The following is a 19,861-nucleotide window of genomic DNA, read 5'->3' as shown; positions in this document are numbered from 1 at the left end:
ACTCCCTGATGGTCTTTGATCATCTACCATTCGATCCATTAATCTGGATGAATTTGTAAATGTCGCAAGTACCGCACGCAAATTTTGCTCTCTATCATCCTTCGCTTTACACTCTTCCTCAAGAAGATGAACTTGCTTCTCAAGCTGGCTTATAGATTCAAGCATCTCAGCATTTTTGGATCTTATGTCCTCGAGATCTTGTCTTTCTGCCAATAGCTTGGCATTCTCTTCTTTGAGTCTGAGGTGTGAATCCTCAATACCATCAAAACTCTTTATCATTCTTTCGAATGCTTCCCTAGGGTTTTCATGATATGTGGATTCGGAACTATAATTAGAAGAGTGGTTTTGTGAAGTTACCTCTTCTTCATCTGCCATAAGGCACAGCTCTTCATCCGAGTCCTCTTGACTGAAAAGACACAGTAGTCCTTTCTCATCTTCCGAACTGTCACTTTATGAACTGGAGCTGGAAGTGCATGACTCGTCGTTCTTTTCTCCTGACTTCTCTTCTACAGCTAGAGCCTTCCTTCGCCTATCACTCTTCTGGTTTTTGTTTGGCTCTTCGTCAGCATTATTTGATGCACTCTTCGGGTTGTGATAATTTCCCGAATTTTTCTTGTAGTTGTGCTCATCCTGATGCTTCTTGACGATGGGATATGGACATTCAGCTTTGAAGTGTCCAGGTTTTCGGCAGTTATAACATAGCACTTGTATTTCATCCTTCTCATGTGTTCTGGATCCGCTAGTCTTGTCATTGTTTCGGTACTTCGTTCTTCTCGTCTTGTCAGAGTTATCATAGGATTGATTCTTTTGCATGAATCTTTTGAACCTTCTCATGAACAAAGCAAGCTGATCATCAGTGAAAAAATCAGATTAGGGATTAGTATTTGACCTTGGTGTTGATGATGAAGATTGATGATTTGCAACTAAGGCTATATTTCTCGTCTCAAGTTCTTCATCATTTTGAGCTTCCTTCTCGAACTCGTAGGCTTTCAGATCACTAAAGATCTGAGTAGTACTCATTGTCTTGAGATCTCTATGATCACGCATAGCTACTACTTTCATTTCCCAGCTTTTGGGTAGTCCTCGGAGAATCTTCAAGTTTATCTCCTTTTGTGTTAGCTTTTTCTCATCAAGATCATTGATTTCCATCAATAACTTTATGAACCGAGCTTCCATTTCAGTTATGGACTCCTTTGGATTGAGTTTGAAATCTTCAAACTTCTTCATGGCAATCGTCAGCTTGTTCTCCTTCTCTTGTTCGTCTCATCACCTATGAGCATAAGTACATCCCAGATGTCTTTAGCATTCTTGCACTTTCTTACTCTCGGAAACAATGATTCGTCCAATGCCTTGTAGAGTATATCCTTGGCTATATTGTCGAGATTTACTCGGGTTCTCTCTTCGGTAGTTAGCAAGGATTTCTCCTTTGGAATCATTTCTGGTGATGTCGGATCGGTAGCAACACGATTGGGGTTTACTTGTAGTATCTGGATGGGTCCATCAGTTATCACGTCCCACATCTCATCATGCATGGCAGACAAGTGAGCCTGCATGCGCACTTTCCAATCATCAAACTTATCCAAGTTAAAGATAAGAAGATGCCTATGATGTTCCATTTTAGACATAGTGCAAAGTTTGGAAATATTTTGATAAATTTTTCAAAAAGGATCACCAGGCAGTATACACAGAGTGTCCACCGTTCAAGGTAACTTGCTCTGATACCACTTATTGGTCCCGGTGGTAGAGATGTGAGTCTAGAAGGGGGGGTTGAATAGACTCACAAGAGGTTTTTGAAAACTTTTTGTCTAAAGAGATAAACGCAGCGGAAAGAATATATCAAGTTTTATCTTAACTTTGCACTTTGATTATTCTTGTAAAAGATATTAGGTTTGAGTGATATATGCAACGCAAGACGTAAAGTAAATATAGAGACAGAGAGAGTTTTTATAGTGGTTCGGCTGTTAACTAAGCCTACTCCACTCTTCTTCACAACGCGTGAAGGTTTGCACTATATTCCCCGTTATAGTACAAAATCCGTTACAACAAGTTCCTTTGATCACTAAGCCCGGCAGCCTTGTTGTTGTAGGTTTTTCAACTTCTCTCAAGTTTACTCCATCTCTTTCTACTTCACTTGTAGAGATGGTTGAAAGATTGTGATGATTCTCCAACTTGAACTTCTTGTGATTTTCTTCCTTGATCAACGTCTTAATCACACAAGAACTTCTAAAGAAATCTGAATATCACTTGTAAGCTTATGAATATTACACTGAAAGTTTTTCACTTGATAGACAATATTTCGCGTATTTTCAACCTTGTCAAAGTGAGATGGGACAAGGGTATTTGTAGGTGGAATTTCAGATCCGTTGGAGGGAAAATGAAATTCAAAACCTATTGTCCAGTGTGTAATGTCCAATGGGTAGTGTTTTTTCCTTTTCAAAATGTTAGTACTTTCTAGCCGTTTGTCCACTTTTGTGCAAGGACAATTTGTCTTTTGTCCCTAAAAAAGGTGACATCATTAAATGCTCCTAGGGATCGTTGCATAGGACCCAAAATAACATTCAGTTATACCCATTCTCAAGGCAGTAGACAAGACGACTTATCAGAGAATGTCTTTGCCTTGGTTGTGAGAGAAAATGATTGACCTTATCATTTCTCTTAATCTCCTCGAGTCAATCACACTTTTGATTGCTCGGTCATAAGAGCTTGGCCCTTCCATGTTTTGACCTAAGATCCCAGTCTTCGGTTCTCCAAGTCTTCTTCTCTTCGCATCTTCAACTCTTCGGATAAATTACTCTTCGGTTTAAGTCTTCATATCTTCGGTACAAGAGACTTAGATCCTTAGTGTTTGAAAAAATACTAAGGATTCGGTTATCTTGTAGACTAAGATACAGAGCATAATCTATTCAAAAGACTTACACAGAAGTTAGGGGTCTCCTCGTATAGTTCGGTATCATCAAAATCAATAACTCGGGGTTCCTAACAATATCCAATGGGCAAGGTTTGACCTTTTTCAGATTGTCAGTACCTTTATAGCCGTTTGTTCTCTTTTGTGCAAGGACAATTTGTCTTTTGTCCCACAAAAATGTGACAATCATTAAATGCTCCTTGGGATCGTTGCCTAGGATCCGATTTGACATTCAGTTGAAAACCCATTCTCAAGGCAATAGATAAGACAACTTTCAGAGAATGTCTTTGCCTTGGTTACTCGTGAGAATGATTGTCCTTATCATTCTCATTGATCTCCTCGAAACAATCACCGTTTGATTGTTCGAGCATAAGGATTCGGCCCTTCCATGTTTTGGCCTGAATCTTATGTCTTCGGTTCTTCAGTTCTTCAACGCTTCAGTTCTTCAATTCTTCAACACTTCGGTTCTTCAGTTCTTCAACACTTCGGTTCTTCAGTTCTTCGATGCCTAGGTCCTAAATCCCTTTCACGAGAGATATCTTAGCGATGACTCGTTACTTCGTGTCATTAAGGATTCGATTAACTTCTAAGACCGAGGTATGAAACTGAAAGATCTAATCTAGAAAACAAAAGAAATTTGGGGGTCTCCTCGGGATCATTGGTATCATCAAAATCAATAGCTCGGGGTTCCTAATAATATGAACCAACGAAACTGTTCTTTATTTCAAATCAGATGACTCAACAACAACAAGCTGAATGAATCACAATCTAAAGACACTTCCAAATGAATCCAATATCCAGTAACGAATGCATAAGACATCAATTCTATAACAAGATACCAACTGAGTCATAAGTTCAACAGAATAACCACAAATGAAACCAACCAAACACAATCTCACATCATTCTCTCAGAGTGACCCCAAAATCACAATACAAAGGTTAAGATCCAAACCACAACCACCAAACCACCATACCAACCATCATACCAATGTCACAACACAGAGGCACATAGCCCAAAAAATGCCTTTCGTTTTCCCCCTTTCATCGGCCCTTGCCGCCTTCCTTAACAAGCTCTCGAGCCTCCTTTGCGCCGCCTTCTCCAAGATACGTCTACGACAGTGCCAACTCGACCGCACGCCGAACAGAGAGACCGTCTTTTCAGACTATCCGGGGCGAGGTAGAGGGTTACAGAAACGACAACTTTATATTCCTCGCGAATTTTGCTACGCTCAATAAGAACCCGGAATAGCGGAAATCGAGATTTTGTTACCGGTGAACGCTTCCAAAGTCAGGCATATAATGCCCATTACCATAGAGGCATACAAGCCCAATCGCAGAGGCATACGAGCCCAATCACAGAGGCATACAATGCCCAATCACAGATGCATCTGAGCCCAATCACAGAGGCACGAAGCCCAATCACATAGGCATACGAGCCCAATCATAGAGGCACGAAGCCCAATCACAGAGGCACAAATCCCAATCATAGAGGCATACAATGCCCATTACCACAGAGGCATGAAACACAAACAATTCATCTCATAATACCAACCACAAGCAAAGCCATGATTCCACCAACCACTTCTCAAAGAATATCAAAGACTCAATAAGCCAAAGGAATACTCATAAGGACTCAAGGTCTCAACATACCAAATTCAGATTCATTCCCAAAGGAATTACTCAGACCAATAGTGCTCAACTCACAATATGAACACAGGACATACTCAGGATAATAACCAAAGAATCAACAAACAATACTAGCTCAATAGTCCAAGATAAATGACCAATGATCATGAATAATTACTCAACAATCAAGGTAGAATACTCTCCGCTCAATTCACGAAACCCACCGCTCCGCCAAACCTCTCCACTAGTACTAACAGAACACTCTCACGGAATCCGCCAAACTACTCCACTAGTGTTCTTGTGGAACATTCCAACGGGACACATTATACGATTGAAATGCACCACAAGGACAACTCCAATGCACAGAACCCAGACTTTGGAACAGAATACACGAGAACTCATTCCAGTACCTAGAATACATCAGATTACACATTTTAGAGGCCAAATAATACATGGAATCCATAACAACAAATACTCATATACATCAATATTGAAGGATAATGAACACAAGTCCATAGATCCACAATATAGATTCACAATCCAACAAATCAAAGGCTAAAACCCAAAGAATTTCACAGGATTCCACAACACCAAATAATATTCATATATTCAAGAGTGAAAGTAGGTTTTAGTGTATTACCTCTTGAAGCTTATGAATCCACAAGCAACAATCAATCCTAAGCTCATCCTAGCAACCATCACTTCTTGATCATCTATCAACCCAAAACCCACCACAAGAAGAAGGAAAGAGTTCATAAAGATAGTCAACAAAGGGGAGGAAATGCAAGAAAAGGTAGGATCTTACCATGATCTTTCTTGAAGAACAATAAAAAAAGGATCTTTACTTGAAATCTTGAAGATGAAATGAAGACCAATTTTTGGAGGAGAATGGGAGGAAAATGGCGTGAAAAATGAGTAGAGGAAGAGAGAGAGTGGAATCTCTAGATAATGCTAAGTCTTGAATATATACCATAATAAATATATACATATATGTATATATTAGGGTGGAAGATTTAATAAAGAATGGGCTTGAATATTTATACATAACAATTCTATTTACATGAATAGTTATTGGGCCAAATGATTCACCTCTTAAATAAATGAAAACATAGAATAAGGAGAAAGCCCATAATATTAAGAATTAAATGTCTTAGAAATAATATATATACTAGCATAAGGATTTGGGCTTTTGATTTGGAATTACCTTAGGAAATATTCTTAATTCAACAATTGGGCTCACTAGAAACAATGGATTTAATTTTAGAAAATAATCACGGAGGGTAATTCTGGAATAATTTATTATGGGGTATTACACTCTACCCCCCTTAAAAGGAGCTTCGTCCTCGAAGCCCCACTGATATCCCTTATTCGACGTAGTTTAGGGCTATGGATCGGATATGTTATTTCAGATGCGGATCGGTTCGGGTCGTGTTGTTCGGATTGGAGGTCGGTCGGGTAAAACGGATATGGTCGGGTTTGCACAGCCCTAATTGATACCCCTCTAATATCTAATATTCAATATTTTTGTAATATATAGAGTACCTAATAAATATGGATATTGTAGTAATTTTTAATCAATAAATATTCTTCCATCCTAATAACCGACTATCTATTATAGGATAGAAGTACGTATCGATCGGAAAAGCTATAAATTAGTGAAATAACATCCACTCCGCATTCTGCAAGCTGCCCGATCGTAAGTTGTAACAAACCTGCGTGATTCCATTGGGTTTGTGCTTCCAACCTTTTGTGTACGATGTGGTTAAGTTTCTATTTGAATTTGCTACAGGAAGAAATAACAGTGTGGATGATGAAGGGCTGATTCATGAGGAAGATAGGGTAATGAGCTCAGGAAGCATGGGAGTTAATTCGCTGTAGTCCGTCAGAAAAAATGGCATAGTTTTTGAGTAGGTTGAAGAAGAAGGGCAAGTCTATGACGGGATGTAGGGTTGGGGAAGAAGGTGAACGGGAAGAGGTCCGGCAACTGGCATAAAGGTAAACCAGTTTTGGATAAGAAAGGGAAGTTTGTGATGGATGTGGGTATAAACGGATAAGAACCGAAACAAGACCGATAGTGGGTACGAGCTGAAAGAGACGATAATCAAGAAAGCTAGGGCCGACCTATTGTGGAAGAGAGAAAAGATTTCGTGCTGTGCCGCCTAGAGCGAAAGAAAGAAGATGAAAAAACAACGTTGGAAGATTTGGACGTTGAGATAACATGCAGTTCATTGAGGAGACATTGGCACTAATGGATGATGATATGAATTCATTATTGACATCACCGGCTGCTGACAATATGAACTTGGATGTTATTCTGGTTGCTACCCGTGGCCGTGGGGGATGCCGATGATATCAATTCAAACTTCATTGGTGTTCCTCTTCCGATCCAGTAGGGGATACAGATACTTGGTTGGTGTTCCCATGGAGACATTAATTTGTAATGCACTTAGGCAGTCAACACAGCATAATAGACAGTACAAAGTGTAAGGGAGAATAAGAGAATTTAGGGTAGAGAAGAAGAGGTAAGGAAAAAGATAATTTGTATTAATTCTTAGCATAATCAATCAATTGCTCTTACAACAACCCTATATACTTTCCCAGAACCCAGTTCCCCTTTTCTCTCAATAAACTAACGACATCAACAGAAAAAGGAAAAATAATTTATTTATACAATAGTAAAATGGAAAACGGCATTGTTGGACTTGCCTGGTAACTGCTTTCCAACCGCCTTTTCAGACGACATCGTTTCTCATCTTGCCCTTCTTCAAATGCCAGCTACTCCACCTTTCTTCTTGAGCTCTCTGGAATTAAGATTGCCTTTGAGGAATGTTACAACACCCCTCCCTTCCACTGATCCTTGTCCCCAAGGATCGAAGGACGAAAATTGACTCTTCACATGATGGTAATCCTCCCGCGTTGCCTCCTCTCTAGGCAAGTTAACCCATTGGACTAAGATTTGTGCTACTTCCTTGTTATTTCTTTTAACAAGTCTTTTTCCCAACACAGTAAGAGGCTCAGCTAGGACCTACCCTTCTTGTCCTATGATTGGAGGATCGAGCTGTGGGACAACACCTTCCCCAATCCTTTTCTTAAGCTGTGAAATGTGGAATACAGGATGTATCAAGGTCCCTGGTGGCAGTCGTAATTTGTAAGCCACTTTCCCAACTTTTCCAATCACCTGGTAAGGGCCAAAGTATCTTGCAGACAACTTCAAGTTGCTCCTTACTTCCACTGAAACCTGTTTATAGAGCTGGATTTTTAAATAGACCTAGTCTCCCACCTCTAGGGATCTTTCACTTCTCCCCTTATCAGCCTGAAGCTTCAAGTTCTAGGCTTGTCTTAGATTTTCCTTTAATGCTGCTAACAAGGCATTTCTCTCTGACAGCCAATTGTTGTTATCAAATTCTGGGTTCCAAGCCATCACAGAGGGCCTGTAGCCATAGGGGGCTTGAAAGGGACTACATTTGAGTGAGGAATGGTAGTTGGTGTTATACCAAAACTCAGCCAAATGTAACCACTTAAGGCAACCCTTAGGTTTTTGAAAAACCATGCATCTAAGGTAACCTTCAAGGCATTTGTTCACTCTCTCAGTCTGCCCATCAGTTTGAGGGTGATATGCGGTTGAGAGATTCAACTTGACTTCCATACTTTTGAACACTGTTTGCTAAAATTTGCTTGTAAATATTTTATCCATGTCTGAGATTATCTCATTAGGTAGCCCATGCAATTTGTAGATGTTTTCCATAAACACCTCTGCAACCCCTTCAACAGTATAAGGATCGGTTAAAGCAAGGAAGTTGCCATATTTCGATCCACCACCACCAATATGACTTGCTTGTTGTTGGATCTTGGTAAGCCTTATATGAAGTCCATTGAAATACTCTGCCAGGCTCCTTCTGGAATGTGCAAGGACTTTAGGAGGCCTGGACTAGCTACATTTTCATGCTTAGACCTTTGGCAAATATCACATCCTTTAACCAATTCTGTCACATCTCTTTTCATGGCCTTCCAATAAAATAATGTTTTAAGCCTTTGATAAGTGGCATTTTGTCTAGAGTGTTCCCCAAGGGCTGACTCATGCAGTTGCAGCATTAATTTTGCTCTTAGGCCTCCTGTTGGGCCAATATACATCCTATCCTTATATTTCAAAAGACGCCCAGTCACAGTGATGTTGGATATTCCAGTAGGGCTAATAAGGATAGCTGCAAGGGTTTCATTCGCCCACTCATCCAGCTCATAACTCTTCACTACTTCTTCCATCCACTGGGGCTGAACTACTAAGATGGATTGGATTTCTGCCTCATCATCAGTCATTCTCCTTGATATGGCATTTGCTACACAATTCTATGTGCCCTTCTTGTATTGAATAGAATAATCCAAACCTAATAGTTTAGTCAGCCATTTCTGTTGCAAAGCTGTAGTGATTTTTTGTTCTAACAAGAACTTCAAGCTATGATGATCTATCCTGATGGTGAAGTGTCTTCCAAGGAGATAGGCTCTCAATTTATCAACTGCATAGATAATAGATAGGTATTTTTTCTCAGAAATCGACATACCTAAGTGCTATGCACCAAATACTACAAGAAAAATCACGAATCGCGACATAACGTAATCCGTTATCGATTCGCGATGGTTTTCGCAACCGAACATGTTCCGTCACAGTTTTGCGTCGGAAATGGTGACGAAATTCAATTCCGTAGAGATTTTTGGCGCAAAGTGAGAAAAACTTGGGGAAATTTTGGCGCCAAAATTTTGGTGACATATTTTGTGACGGAGTTAAGTTCTGTTACCACAATCGCGACGGAAAAGGCAACGACCGATGGTTCCCTTGCAGTTTTGCGATAGAATTGGCGACGAGAATAAATTCCGTTGTGATATTTTGAGCAAAGTGAAAAATATTCCCACGTAATCTTTGCACTAAGGAATTAACGACGGGGGTTGACAACGGAAATTATGACGGGTATTTTTTTCGTCGCGAAAATATTTAAATTTTGAAGTAATGTTTATTTTTGCTACAGAATGGGACGATAGAATTAAATCCTTCGCCAATATGTTGACACGTCAGCGACAGAAAATGCGACGCCCTACATGTCTGTTGTGTTATGACGATGGAATCAACAACCGAAATTAATTTTGTTGCAATATCTGACGCAAAGATAGATTTGATGTTTGAGGTTGGTGACGAAACTTGCAACGATAGTTCTTTCCGTCACTAAAATATTTAATTTTTTAATTAAATTTTATTTTTCCGTCACTAAAATATTTAATTTTTTAATTAAATTTTATTTTTGCTATAGAAAAATATTTAATTTTTTAATTAAATTTTATTTTTGCTATAGAGTTGCAATATCTGACACAAAGATAGATTTGATGTTTGAGGTTGGTGACGAAACTTGCAACGATAGTTCTTTCCGTCACTAAAATATTTAATTTTTTAATTAAATTTTATTTTTCCGTCACTAAAATATTTAATTTTTTAATTAAATTTTATTTTTGCTATAGAAAAATATTTAATTTTTTAATTAAATTTTATTTTTGCTATAGAATGAGACGACGGAATCGATTCTGTCGCCAATATGTTAACACATTGGCGACAGAAAATGTGACGCCCCACATATCCATTGCACTACGGAGATGGAATCAGAAATGTAAATGAATTATGTTGTGGCATTTGGCCCAAAGATAGATTTGACATTTGAGGTTGAAGATGGAACTTACGACGATCGTTCTTTCCGTCACTAAAATATTTAATTTTTTAAGTAAAGTTTATTACTTTATTTTTGCTACAGAATGAGATGACGGAATCGATTCCATCGCCAATATGTTAACACATTGGCGATAGAAAATCCGACACCCTACATGTCCGTTGCTCTACTGCGATGGAAATTAAATCTGTTACGATATCTGGCGCAAAGATAGATTTCACATTTGAGTTTGGCGACGTAACTCGTGACGGTTGTTCTTTCTATCGCGAGAATATTGAATTCTTAAAGTAAAATTTATAACTTTTAATGGTCGAATTTTTCCCTAGGTTTGATATTACAAGTGGGAAATTTTCAAAATTTAATGTAAAATTGAAATTGCATATGAATTCATATGCTATAACTAATTGCATAACTTTTTTAATCACCACTCCATTCGTCCTATTTTACTTATCTTACTTTCCTTTTTAGTTAGTCCTGAAATAGTGTATTCTTTCTAAAATCGAACTTCACTATCATTTTACATTTCCCAATTTACCGTTGACTTGTTCAAATTTCTAGGCAATTAATAAGGTAAGTACAATTGTATTTTCTACAAATGACACTTACTTCTTAGGGGCACAATTGGAAAGTTACAAACACTTAATTTGTGACATTAATTTTAATTTTTCTATTCAAAATTTATATTGCTTTAATTAAAATGTACAATCGTCGATTAGAATTAAAGTTGATCTATTATATATATATATGAGACAAAAATTTTCTATATTTTAAGAATTTAAATACAAAAATTTCATTGTCTAATCAATCTTATAGGGAAAAAAATAATATTTTAAAATATCAATTATTGTTTACCAGATTAATAGTTCACATATAATAACAACTGAAGTCTGAATTATATACATAAGCAAACTTATGAACTAATATGATATAAATTAATTGCATAACAATTTAATTACAATTTCACTTTATAATCATGTCACTTTTTTTTTGATGACTAATCATGTCACTTTAAACAAAAATTAAGTTAAGTTTTACTAATTACTCGATATTAATATATATACTAACAATTTACTTAACAGATTAGTTAATTCGTTAAACCAATATTTTATAACCAAACTATCGACAACCAAAAAATTTTAAAAATTTTAAACCATTGAACTGAAATATTTTGATTAAAAAAATTATTAGTTGAAATTCTTTGGTTTTATCATTTAACAAATTTTTATCGAATTGTGTACACTCTTAATGATAATAATTAAAATTTTTGTAAATATTTAAATATAAGAAGATTTTGATCATACAAAAATGAAAGAAATAATTAAATAATTAATTTTCTCAATTTTTTGCAAGGTATATATCTTGTAATGATTAAATTAATTTAAAAAAAAAGAGTTATTCTCTCTCTTTTTTTTTTTTTTTTGAGTACATGAGTTATTCTCTTAATATTATTTTTCAAAAAAAAATTGAGTCTTCTCACTCTCTCGCTCTCGCTCTCGCCTCTAATTTCTAATTCTTCCTACTTTCCCAAATTTCCAATTTCCCTCCTAAAATTTCTATTTTTCCCACTCTTCTGCCAGCCTGCCTAAGTTTTCCCACTTCCCCTAATTCCCCCTACAATTTCTAAATCCCTAACATTCCTTTAGGTTTCAGTAGCTCACAGACATTGCTATTCTCTAATCCCCAATAAATGTTACTGATTTAGTGAATTTATAAAACATAATCCTAATGATCTAAATCCACATTTTTTTTGTAATTTTTCTTTTCCCAGTCTTTGTTGATGGTGAGTTCTGTCTTCCTCTTCCAAAAATCAGAATTCAGAAGCTACAATCATAGCGTTGTTGTTTCGCTCAGGTAGCCCTCCGTTCAGTACTTCGACGAGACAGCGACTCAGCGTGGTGCGATGGTGCGTCCGCTCAGCGCCTCAGCCCGTTCAGCGACTCATCTGATTGTTGCTGTGTGTTGTGTTGTTCGTTTATGGGCTGGGGAAGAAAGGCTACGCGGGCCAGTAGAAACTGTGTTTGAGTGCTAGGGGCAGTTATTCTTCGATCATTAGGAGAGTCTTTACTCAGTTCAACAGAGCAATTAGGTTTCATTGTGAGAAAATCCCGCTCGGTTTCGCCTCGATTTGGGTCGGGTTTGTAGAGAGTAAGGGGTTAAATGAGGATGAGAATATCGTCTTGGAGAATGAGGGGATGCCTAATAACGAGTTTGGGACCGATTCTCCAAAATAGGTGCTGATCTTGATGAGTGTTACTGGCAGGGGCATAGGGGCTCTGCTGAGGCCATTAAGGCAGCTTTTCATGAAGAATTTGGAGAAGTATCAAGTCAATTTAATTTGTAAAGTTTTTTTTTAATAGCTTGCAAATAATCTATTTTTTACCGCTTGGAAAATATTATGGATTTATGGATTTATGGGTTATAGATTGTACTCCGAATAATAAATTGTTTTGCTCATTTAGCCTATTGCCCATTTTGTTGGTACAGCTAAGTGGAATGGGATATCTTGAGACTTGAGACTTCGTAGCTGGTAATTATTTTTCTTGTGAATATGTGATATACTAATATAAATGATTAAATATTGATTTTATATTGCTTTTTTTTAAAATGATATTCATACATATAAATCAGTATATTAATTTTGATTATTGAATCTGTCTGATTTGGTGGTTGACTCTTTTTCTATACTGAGTAATCTTTTGTTCTTGAGGTTGACATACCAAAGATAACCATGAACTGACTCCTCTGGTAGCATTGGTTTTGCGTGGAAATGGTGGGGCAAAGGATGGTAGATTATGTCGTTCTATGATACTACTAGAAGCAATCTTTTCAATGGTGAATTGATTATTCATTTCATATCTGATATCTTACAATCTCATGTTCTTATTAAACTTTGAAGTGAATGTATGAATGTGTCATTTTGTGGATTAAAGATCATGAAATGAGGAATAACTTGTTGCTGTAGAATTCTCTCCTTATTGTTTGTCGGTAATCACCATATTGTTGTTGCTCAAGTGGTCACATCTCATCACCATTAGCATTCTTGTATTCACCATATAGTGTTTAGGTAATTGAGAAACTGAGAATCATAAATTACTTACCAATGTAAGAGTTCAAAGTTTATTGTTATTCTAATGTGGTTTATAGTGATGCTGGCTACTGCATTGAATTGACGATGATCATTGTGTTTGATAATTCCGTAACTTTATTATTTTGTTAGAGAAGCAAACCAATATCATTTGATATATGCATGACTTCATAGAGCTCATGCATTGAACACTAACTCATTGTAACACTATAATGTGATGTATTTTTTGCATTATTGTCTTGTGCCTTATACAAATGTATGTATTGTAGTCCATTCATTCACATGCTCAGGTTTATGATTGTCTGCATTGCATTTCTAATATTCCTATGGCATGTGACAAGGTTTGCGTGCATAGGGTGAATTGTCAAGATAATGTGGATGTGTGTGTAAGATATATAAAACGAAGAGTCTATGACTCCACGAGTGTCGGTCTCGAAGGAAGGACGTGGAGGTGTGTCAAGTGTTTGTATGTTCAATTGATTGATTCATGTGATTGATTGAGTGTGATGAATGATGATTTAAAGGTGCAAAGGTTCATAGGGTTGTGTAATGCAAAGATAAAACAAATATGAGTAAATAAATGTAGAAAGTAAGAGATTGGATAGTGTTCATCTATGTTGCATCCTCGTGTGTCTTAGGCAATGGGTAAATGGAGCAAAGAAGTTGGCTATTCTAGAGTGTGTTTTCAAAGTCCTCTTCCACCTCTGTGTACTAGGGCTTCTTGGACTAGGAGTGCCTTTAAGCAACCAAAGTCCTAAGAGACATTTTATCAAACACCTTAGCTACACACTTTCCTACTATTCTTATGAATTCCATAGGATTTATGATTGCTACAAAGCTTTCAATCTCAACTCTAATCAAAGACATGAAGAGTCAAGAGCTCAATCTCTCATCTAGATTGGCCAAATCCAAACAAGATATCATCAAAACAACAATCAATAGACTAAAATAGAAATTCCAACAATCCAAGCAATTAAAAACCCAAAATAGGATATAAGATCATCACACTAGCAACATATCTTCACACAATCCAAACCCTAGATTAAACTAGCCACACATATTCAAGTATTCAAGAACAATAGCTAATTTAATCCAAGAACAAGATAATAAAAATAGATTAAAGTGTAATAGAGATCACCTAGTAGAGAAGTGTATCCTTCAATCCAAGCTTCTTGTCTTCCTTTACAAGATGAAATTGCTAAGCTAAACTATTCTAAAAACTAAGAAATAAAAGAGGAACTTCCTAAAATTGGAAAATGGCTGGAACTCCTTTGAAATTCTATCAAGGTGCCTTAAATAGTCTCCGAAATTTCACCCTAAAAATATTCTCGTGCAGTGTTCCATCCACGCATCCCACACGCATGGTTGCGTGCGTGGTTGGCTACTGGAATGCTGCCACGCCACCAATCATGCGTGTGGGCTTCATTTCGGGTCCTTCGGGGCTCTTGGCTTGCTTGGTTTGCTTGTTTAGCTCGTTCTTTGTTCCTAGTAGCTCCCGGGACCTCTGTACTGTCTCAATTCATACCAAAAGTAGCTTTGTGTGCGGTTAGCGAATTTAAAGCACAAACTCTCACAAAATTATCATTTAAGGATGCTAAAAACGCTATAAAACACCCTAGTTTATACTCAAATAATATGTGTCTTGGGAGCTTATCAGCATGTAATTGTTTAAGCATACACATACCAAAAAACATGATGGTCAAACATTCATAGTTGAGAAAGACAAATAAATCCATGCAAGTTTATTTATCTTGATATTTCTTGAATATATATATGAATTTAGATAAAAATTTGTACTAAATTTTAAAATTTTTGCAGGAGCAAGTTGCATTGCAACCGGAGGTATTAACACAAAATGGAGAGAAAGTAGATGGAGTCAATTGTACTATGATGTTGTTGGTAGGTATGTAAGAAAAGAAAAGTTTATGGACTTGGCTCATATGGTAGCTTCATTCGCGGTCTAATAAATGCTAACACATCAGACAATATAACATCAACCTCGCAGTCATCAGACGATGCCAATTCTGCAAAGGTGCAAGATGAGATTGAGAATTTGAAAGCTTCATCATCACCCTCATCACAATCAGATTAAACTTGATATTGATTTTTTTATGGATTATTATATTATTTGTTCGACATGAATTTGGTATTAAGTATAACATTCAATTTTTTGACCTATAAAGTAGTATTACTTTTACATTACAAATTAGAGTGCATTTTAGTTTAATAGTTCTTTTGTGTTTAAATATAATCGCATATTAACATTTTAAATACAAACATTAATATTTTAAAAACTAATAATAATTACCAAAAATATTAATAAAAAAATTTAGCAGAATCGTGACGAAATATAATTTTGGCGATGGAATATTTATTGTTATTATGGTGAAAAAATTGGTGACGGAAAGATTTTGTTTCCAAAACGAGATGGAATCGCGACAGCGATTAGTTCCGTTATAGTTTTTACGACAAAATTTTGGGACGGAAAACAAATTTGGTGACAGAATATGTAGCGATAGAATGACTATGGAAATTTGTTCTGTCGTTTTCTTACGACAAAATTTTGCGACGGAGGATGAAATTTGCAACGGAAAAGTTAGCGACGGAATTGCGACAATAATTATTTTCGTCGTTATATTTCAAGACAGAAATATGCAACGGAATATGAGTTTTGCGACGAAATATTTTTTCACACAATAGCAACAGAAATAAACAATTCCGTTGCCAAAATCGCGATGGACTCACGATGGAATGATTTCCGTTGCCTACTTTGCGAAGCAAAATTCCGTCACTATTTTCCGTCGCCACCGCTCGCGAAGGATTATTTCCGTCACGAAATGAAATATGACAAGCCTGGAGGCTACGAAATAAATTCCGTCGTGAAAATGCAAAATTCCGTCGCAAAACGTGATTTGTGACGGAATTTCGCATTTTCGCAATAGAATTTTTCCGTCGCGAATTGCGTTTTTTCTTGTAGTGAAAAGCCTTGCTAAAAATGCTATAGGCCTGCCATCTTGTAACAATACTGCCCCATCCCTTTGTAGCTGGCATCTGCTTCCACCACAAAATCCTTTTGAAAATTATGAAGTGCTAGAACTTGTGAGTTACATAGGGCCTGCTTCAATTTCACAAAAGTCTCCTCAGCTTCCTTAGACCATTGAAAAATATTTTTCTTGAGCAAGTCTGTCAAGGGTCTACTTATAACTCCAAATGATTTAATGAATCTCCTGTAGTAGCCTACTAGTCCCAAGAAACCCTTCAAAGCTTTCACATTCTTGGGTTGAGGTCAAGCAGCTACAACTTCTAATTTTGTTGGATCTGTTTGTAACCCTTCACTAGAAATTATGTGCCCTAGGTATTCCACGTGATTCCTTGCAAAAGAGCATTTGCTAAGCTTTGCCAGCAACTGATGCGCCTCATTAGTAGTAATACTTTTCCTAAATGCTGCCAATGCTCTTCCCAATTAGAGCTGTACACTAGGATATCATCAAAGAAAACCAACACTGACTACCTAAGAAATGGGTTAAAAACTTGGTTCATCAGTGCTTGAAAAGTGGCAGGGGCATTGGTTAGGCCAAAGGGCATCACCTTGAACTCATAGAGTCCTTGGTGTGTCCTAAAGGCTGTTTTGAATTCCTCCCCTTCCTTCATCCTAACCTGATAGTAGCCATACCTTAAATCCAGTTTTAAAAAACAGTTTGCACCAGCTAGTTCTGAAAAAAGATCTTCTACCAAGAGAATGGGAATTTATTTTTTACTGTGATGTTGTTTAGGACTTTATAATCAAAATAGAACCTACAGGTGTTATCCTTCTTTGGCACCAATAACACCGGGGAGGCAAAACAAGAGGAACTAGGTGTGATTACTCCAGTAGATAACATATCTTCTACCATCATTTCAATGGTATTTTTCTAGTCATAGGAGTATCTATAGAGCTCAATGTTTATGGGTTTGGCCCCTGGGATTAAGGGTATGGAGTGGTCAGAAGTTCTCTATGGTGGTAGGGTAGTGGGTTCAGCAAACACACCCTGGAATTCTTGAAGGATGAGTGTAAGTTCTGGGATATCAGTTTGGGATATGGTAAGGCAAATTTGTGGTTCTAGGCTATTTGTTGGTGAGGGTAAGGTGTTACATTGGACCAGAAATCCCTCCACTCCTTCCTGTCACATTTTAATCTGTTTAGCTAAGGCCTCCTTTAACAATACCTTCTTTGTCATTCCTTTTAACAACACTCTCTTGCCTTCATTGTGAAAGGAGATTCCGGGAGGTTTGATATGGAGCGGAATTGGGACATATTGGTCCACCCAATCCATGCCTAATACCATGTCAAAACCTCCTAGCCATAGCAACCTGAAGTCTTTAATGAACTCTTCTCCTTGGATCAACCATGTGAACGCTAAACTGTATACCCCGTAAAATTATTCTAAATAGGCGATATTATTTTACTATAAATACTTTCAAAAATACAATTTATTTTATAGTCATAAATATTTTTTTAGCTTAAATGCTATTAAAATAAGTTATTTTGTTTTAGGCTTTAAATAAACTATTTTATGATCAAAAAATTTTCTATCCAAAATCTATCTGAGAGGAACCTGCTAATATCATTTTTATAACTATCAAACTTTCTAAGCCCAAATAATTTTTTTCCAAAGTCCAATGAATTTGCTTGAGCCCAAAGTATTCCTAAGCCCAATTTTAGCCCATGACCCAATAATGAATATTTAGAATTCTCTAGAACCCCAACCCATTGCTTCACCCATCTATAAAAACCCACTTCCTTCTTCATTTCTTCCCCTCTCCTCTCACGTGAAGACCAATATAAAATCCTACGCCCTAAATTGGTATCTCTTCTTCTTTTTCTCCATTCCTTCTTCTTCATTTCCTATTCTTCATTTCTTCTCCATTTTAATTGTTTTTTTCTTGTGTTTGTGTATGTATTGAATATGGTATTGTGGTTGTGTGTGGTTTTTGCTTGGGCTTAAGGTGAAGGAGAAACTTGTGGTCAAACCTAAGGATTAGGAGTTTTGCTACATGATAGTAGCAATGAAGGTAAGGATTCGTGGATGTCCAAACTATTTTGCCATAAGTTTTATTGTTGAAATTATTTGAAAGTATGAGTTATTTTTGCTACTTTAAATCTTTAGAAATTGTGTTAATATGGTGTTATTTTGCTTCTAAAGTAGTGCATGTTTATGTTTCAAAGTTTGGAGGTGTTAATGTATTTTTAGAGATGTGTTTTGAGGTGTTTGGTGTTATTTTGGAGCTGAAATTAGTTTCAGTCTCGGGTCTAGCATCGGGTCTTATAGACCATTGCCTAACCTTTATCACCATGGGCAGTAATGGTAGAGTGGTTAATGCATTGAATTGTAAAGAGGAGTTCTGGGGTTCAATTTTCACTATTAGCATTCCCTTGGTTTTAAAAATTTGTATATATATATATATATATATATATATATATATATATATATATATATATATATATATATATATATATATATATATATATATATATATATATATATATATNATATATATATATATATATATATATATATATATATATATATATATATATACTGCTTATAAAATGGGTTAATTGTTTAAAGTGAGAATTAAACATTGGGCCTAATACTTAATGTCTTGAATTCCTTCCAATTAAACTACTTCAACACATTTGAAATTATTTTAGTTTAATGAACTATTATATGATTTTTAAAAGAGTTATGTACTAAAGAATTTATTATTATTATTTTGAATGGTTGAGTATTGGAAATCATACATGTTGGTGTTATGTCTCTCTCTCTCTCTCTCTCTCTCTATATATATATATATATATATATATATATATATTCTTGAATATTGTTATAGAGTTCGGTGAGAACTCCTACCTTGAGAAATTATGTTTGAAAATCGAAGGTTTTTGAAAATAGTTAAACTATAATATTTTTGGAGGATATGAGTTATATTTACTTTTAAANATTGTTATAGAGTTCGGTGAGAACTCCTACCTTGAGAAATTATGTTTGAAAATCGAAGGTTTTTGAAAATAGTTAAACTATAATATTTTTGGAGGATATGAGTTATATTTACTTTTAAAGGATTATTGATTTTGGAGGAAATGTGTAATCTAGAGAAATACTACTTTGCATACTACTATATTTTAAATTGGAGAACGCATACTATTTTGAAAAGTATGGATATTGATGGGTGATATATACACCTTACTTGACTTAGAAAAATTTTATTTTGTAATAGCCTATGAGCAATGAAAATATTTATGCAAACCTATTTTGATAGAATATTACTATCTTAGAGGAATGATATAAAAATGTACTTATTTTGGAGGTTTATCCCTTTCTGTGTTGGATTGTGATGTGGGCTAAGGCCCTATGTTAGAATTAAACCCGGTAGAAATAATCATGGGTTAGTATTGAGGGGTAACCTGGTAGAAATAATCATGGGTTGCTAGGACTGGTTTACTACCCGCTGGACTTGAAATCGCAGTTAAGGGGTGTGCACATTTAAGGTAGTGGTCAT

The 19,861-nt window shown here is 36.2% G+C and overlaps 1 protein-coding gene across 1 annotated transcript; it reads right to left on the bottom strand.

Annotated features, from left to right (window-relative positions):
• Positions 1-450: 450 nt before the first annotated feature.
• LOC116009902 lies at positions 451-1,227 on the bottom strand. Its single transcript, XM_031249087.1, has 2 exons — positions 890-1,227; positions 451-826 (listed from the first exon to the last, which is right to left on the bottom strand). Exons 1-2 carry the CDS (start codon positions 1,225-1,227, stop codon positions 451-453), a joined length of 714 nt encoding a protein of 237 aa, XP_031104947.1.
• Positions 1,228-19,861: the final 18,634 nt, after the last annotated feature.

Source organism: Ipomoea triloba, chromosome 1 (genome assembly GCF_003576645.1).
Source record: "Ipomoea triloba cultivar NCNSP0323 chromosome 1, ASM357664v1".
Classification (NCBI taxonomy): domain Eukaryota; kingdom Viridiplantae; phylum Streptophyta; class Magnoliopsida; order Solanales; family Convolvulaceae; genus Ipomoea; species Ipomoea triloba.
The sequence above is the reverse complement of the archived record's forward strand: the minus strand, read 5'-3'. Positions and strand labels throughout refer to the sequence as shown.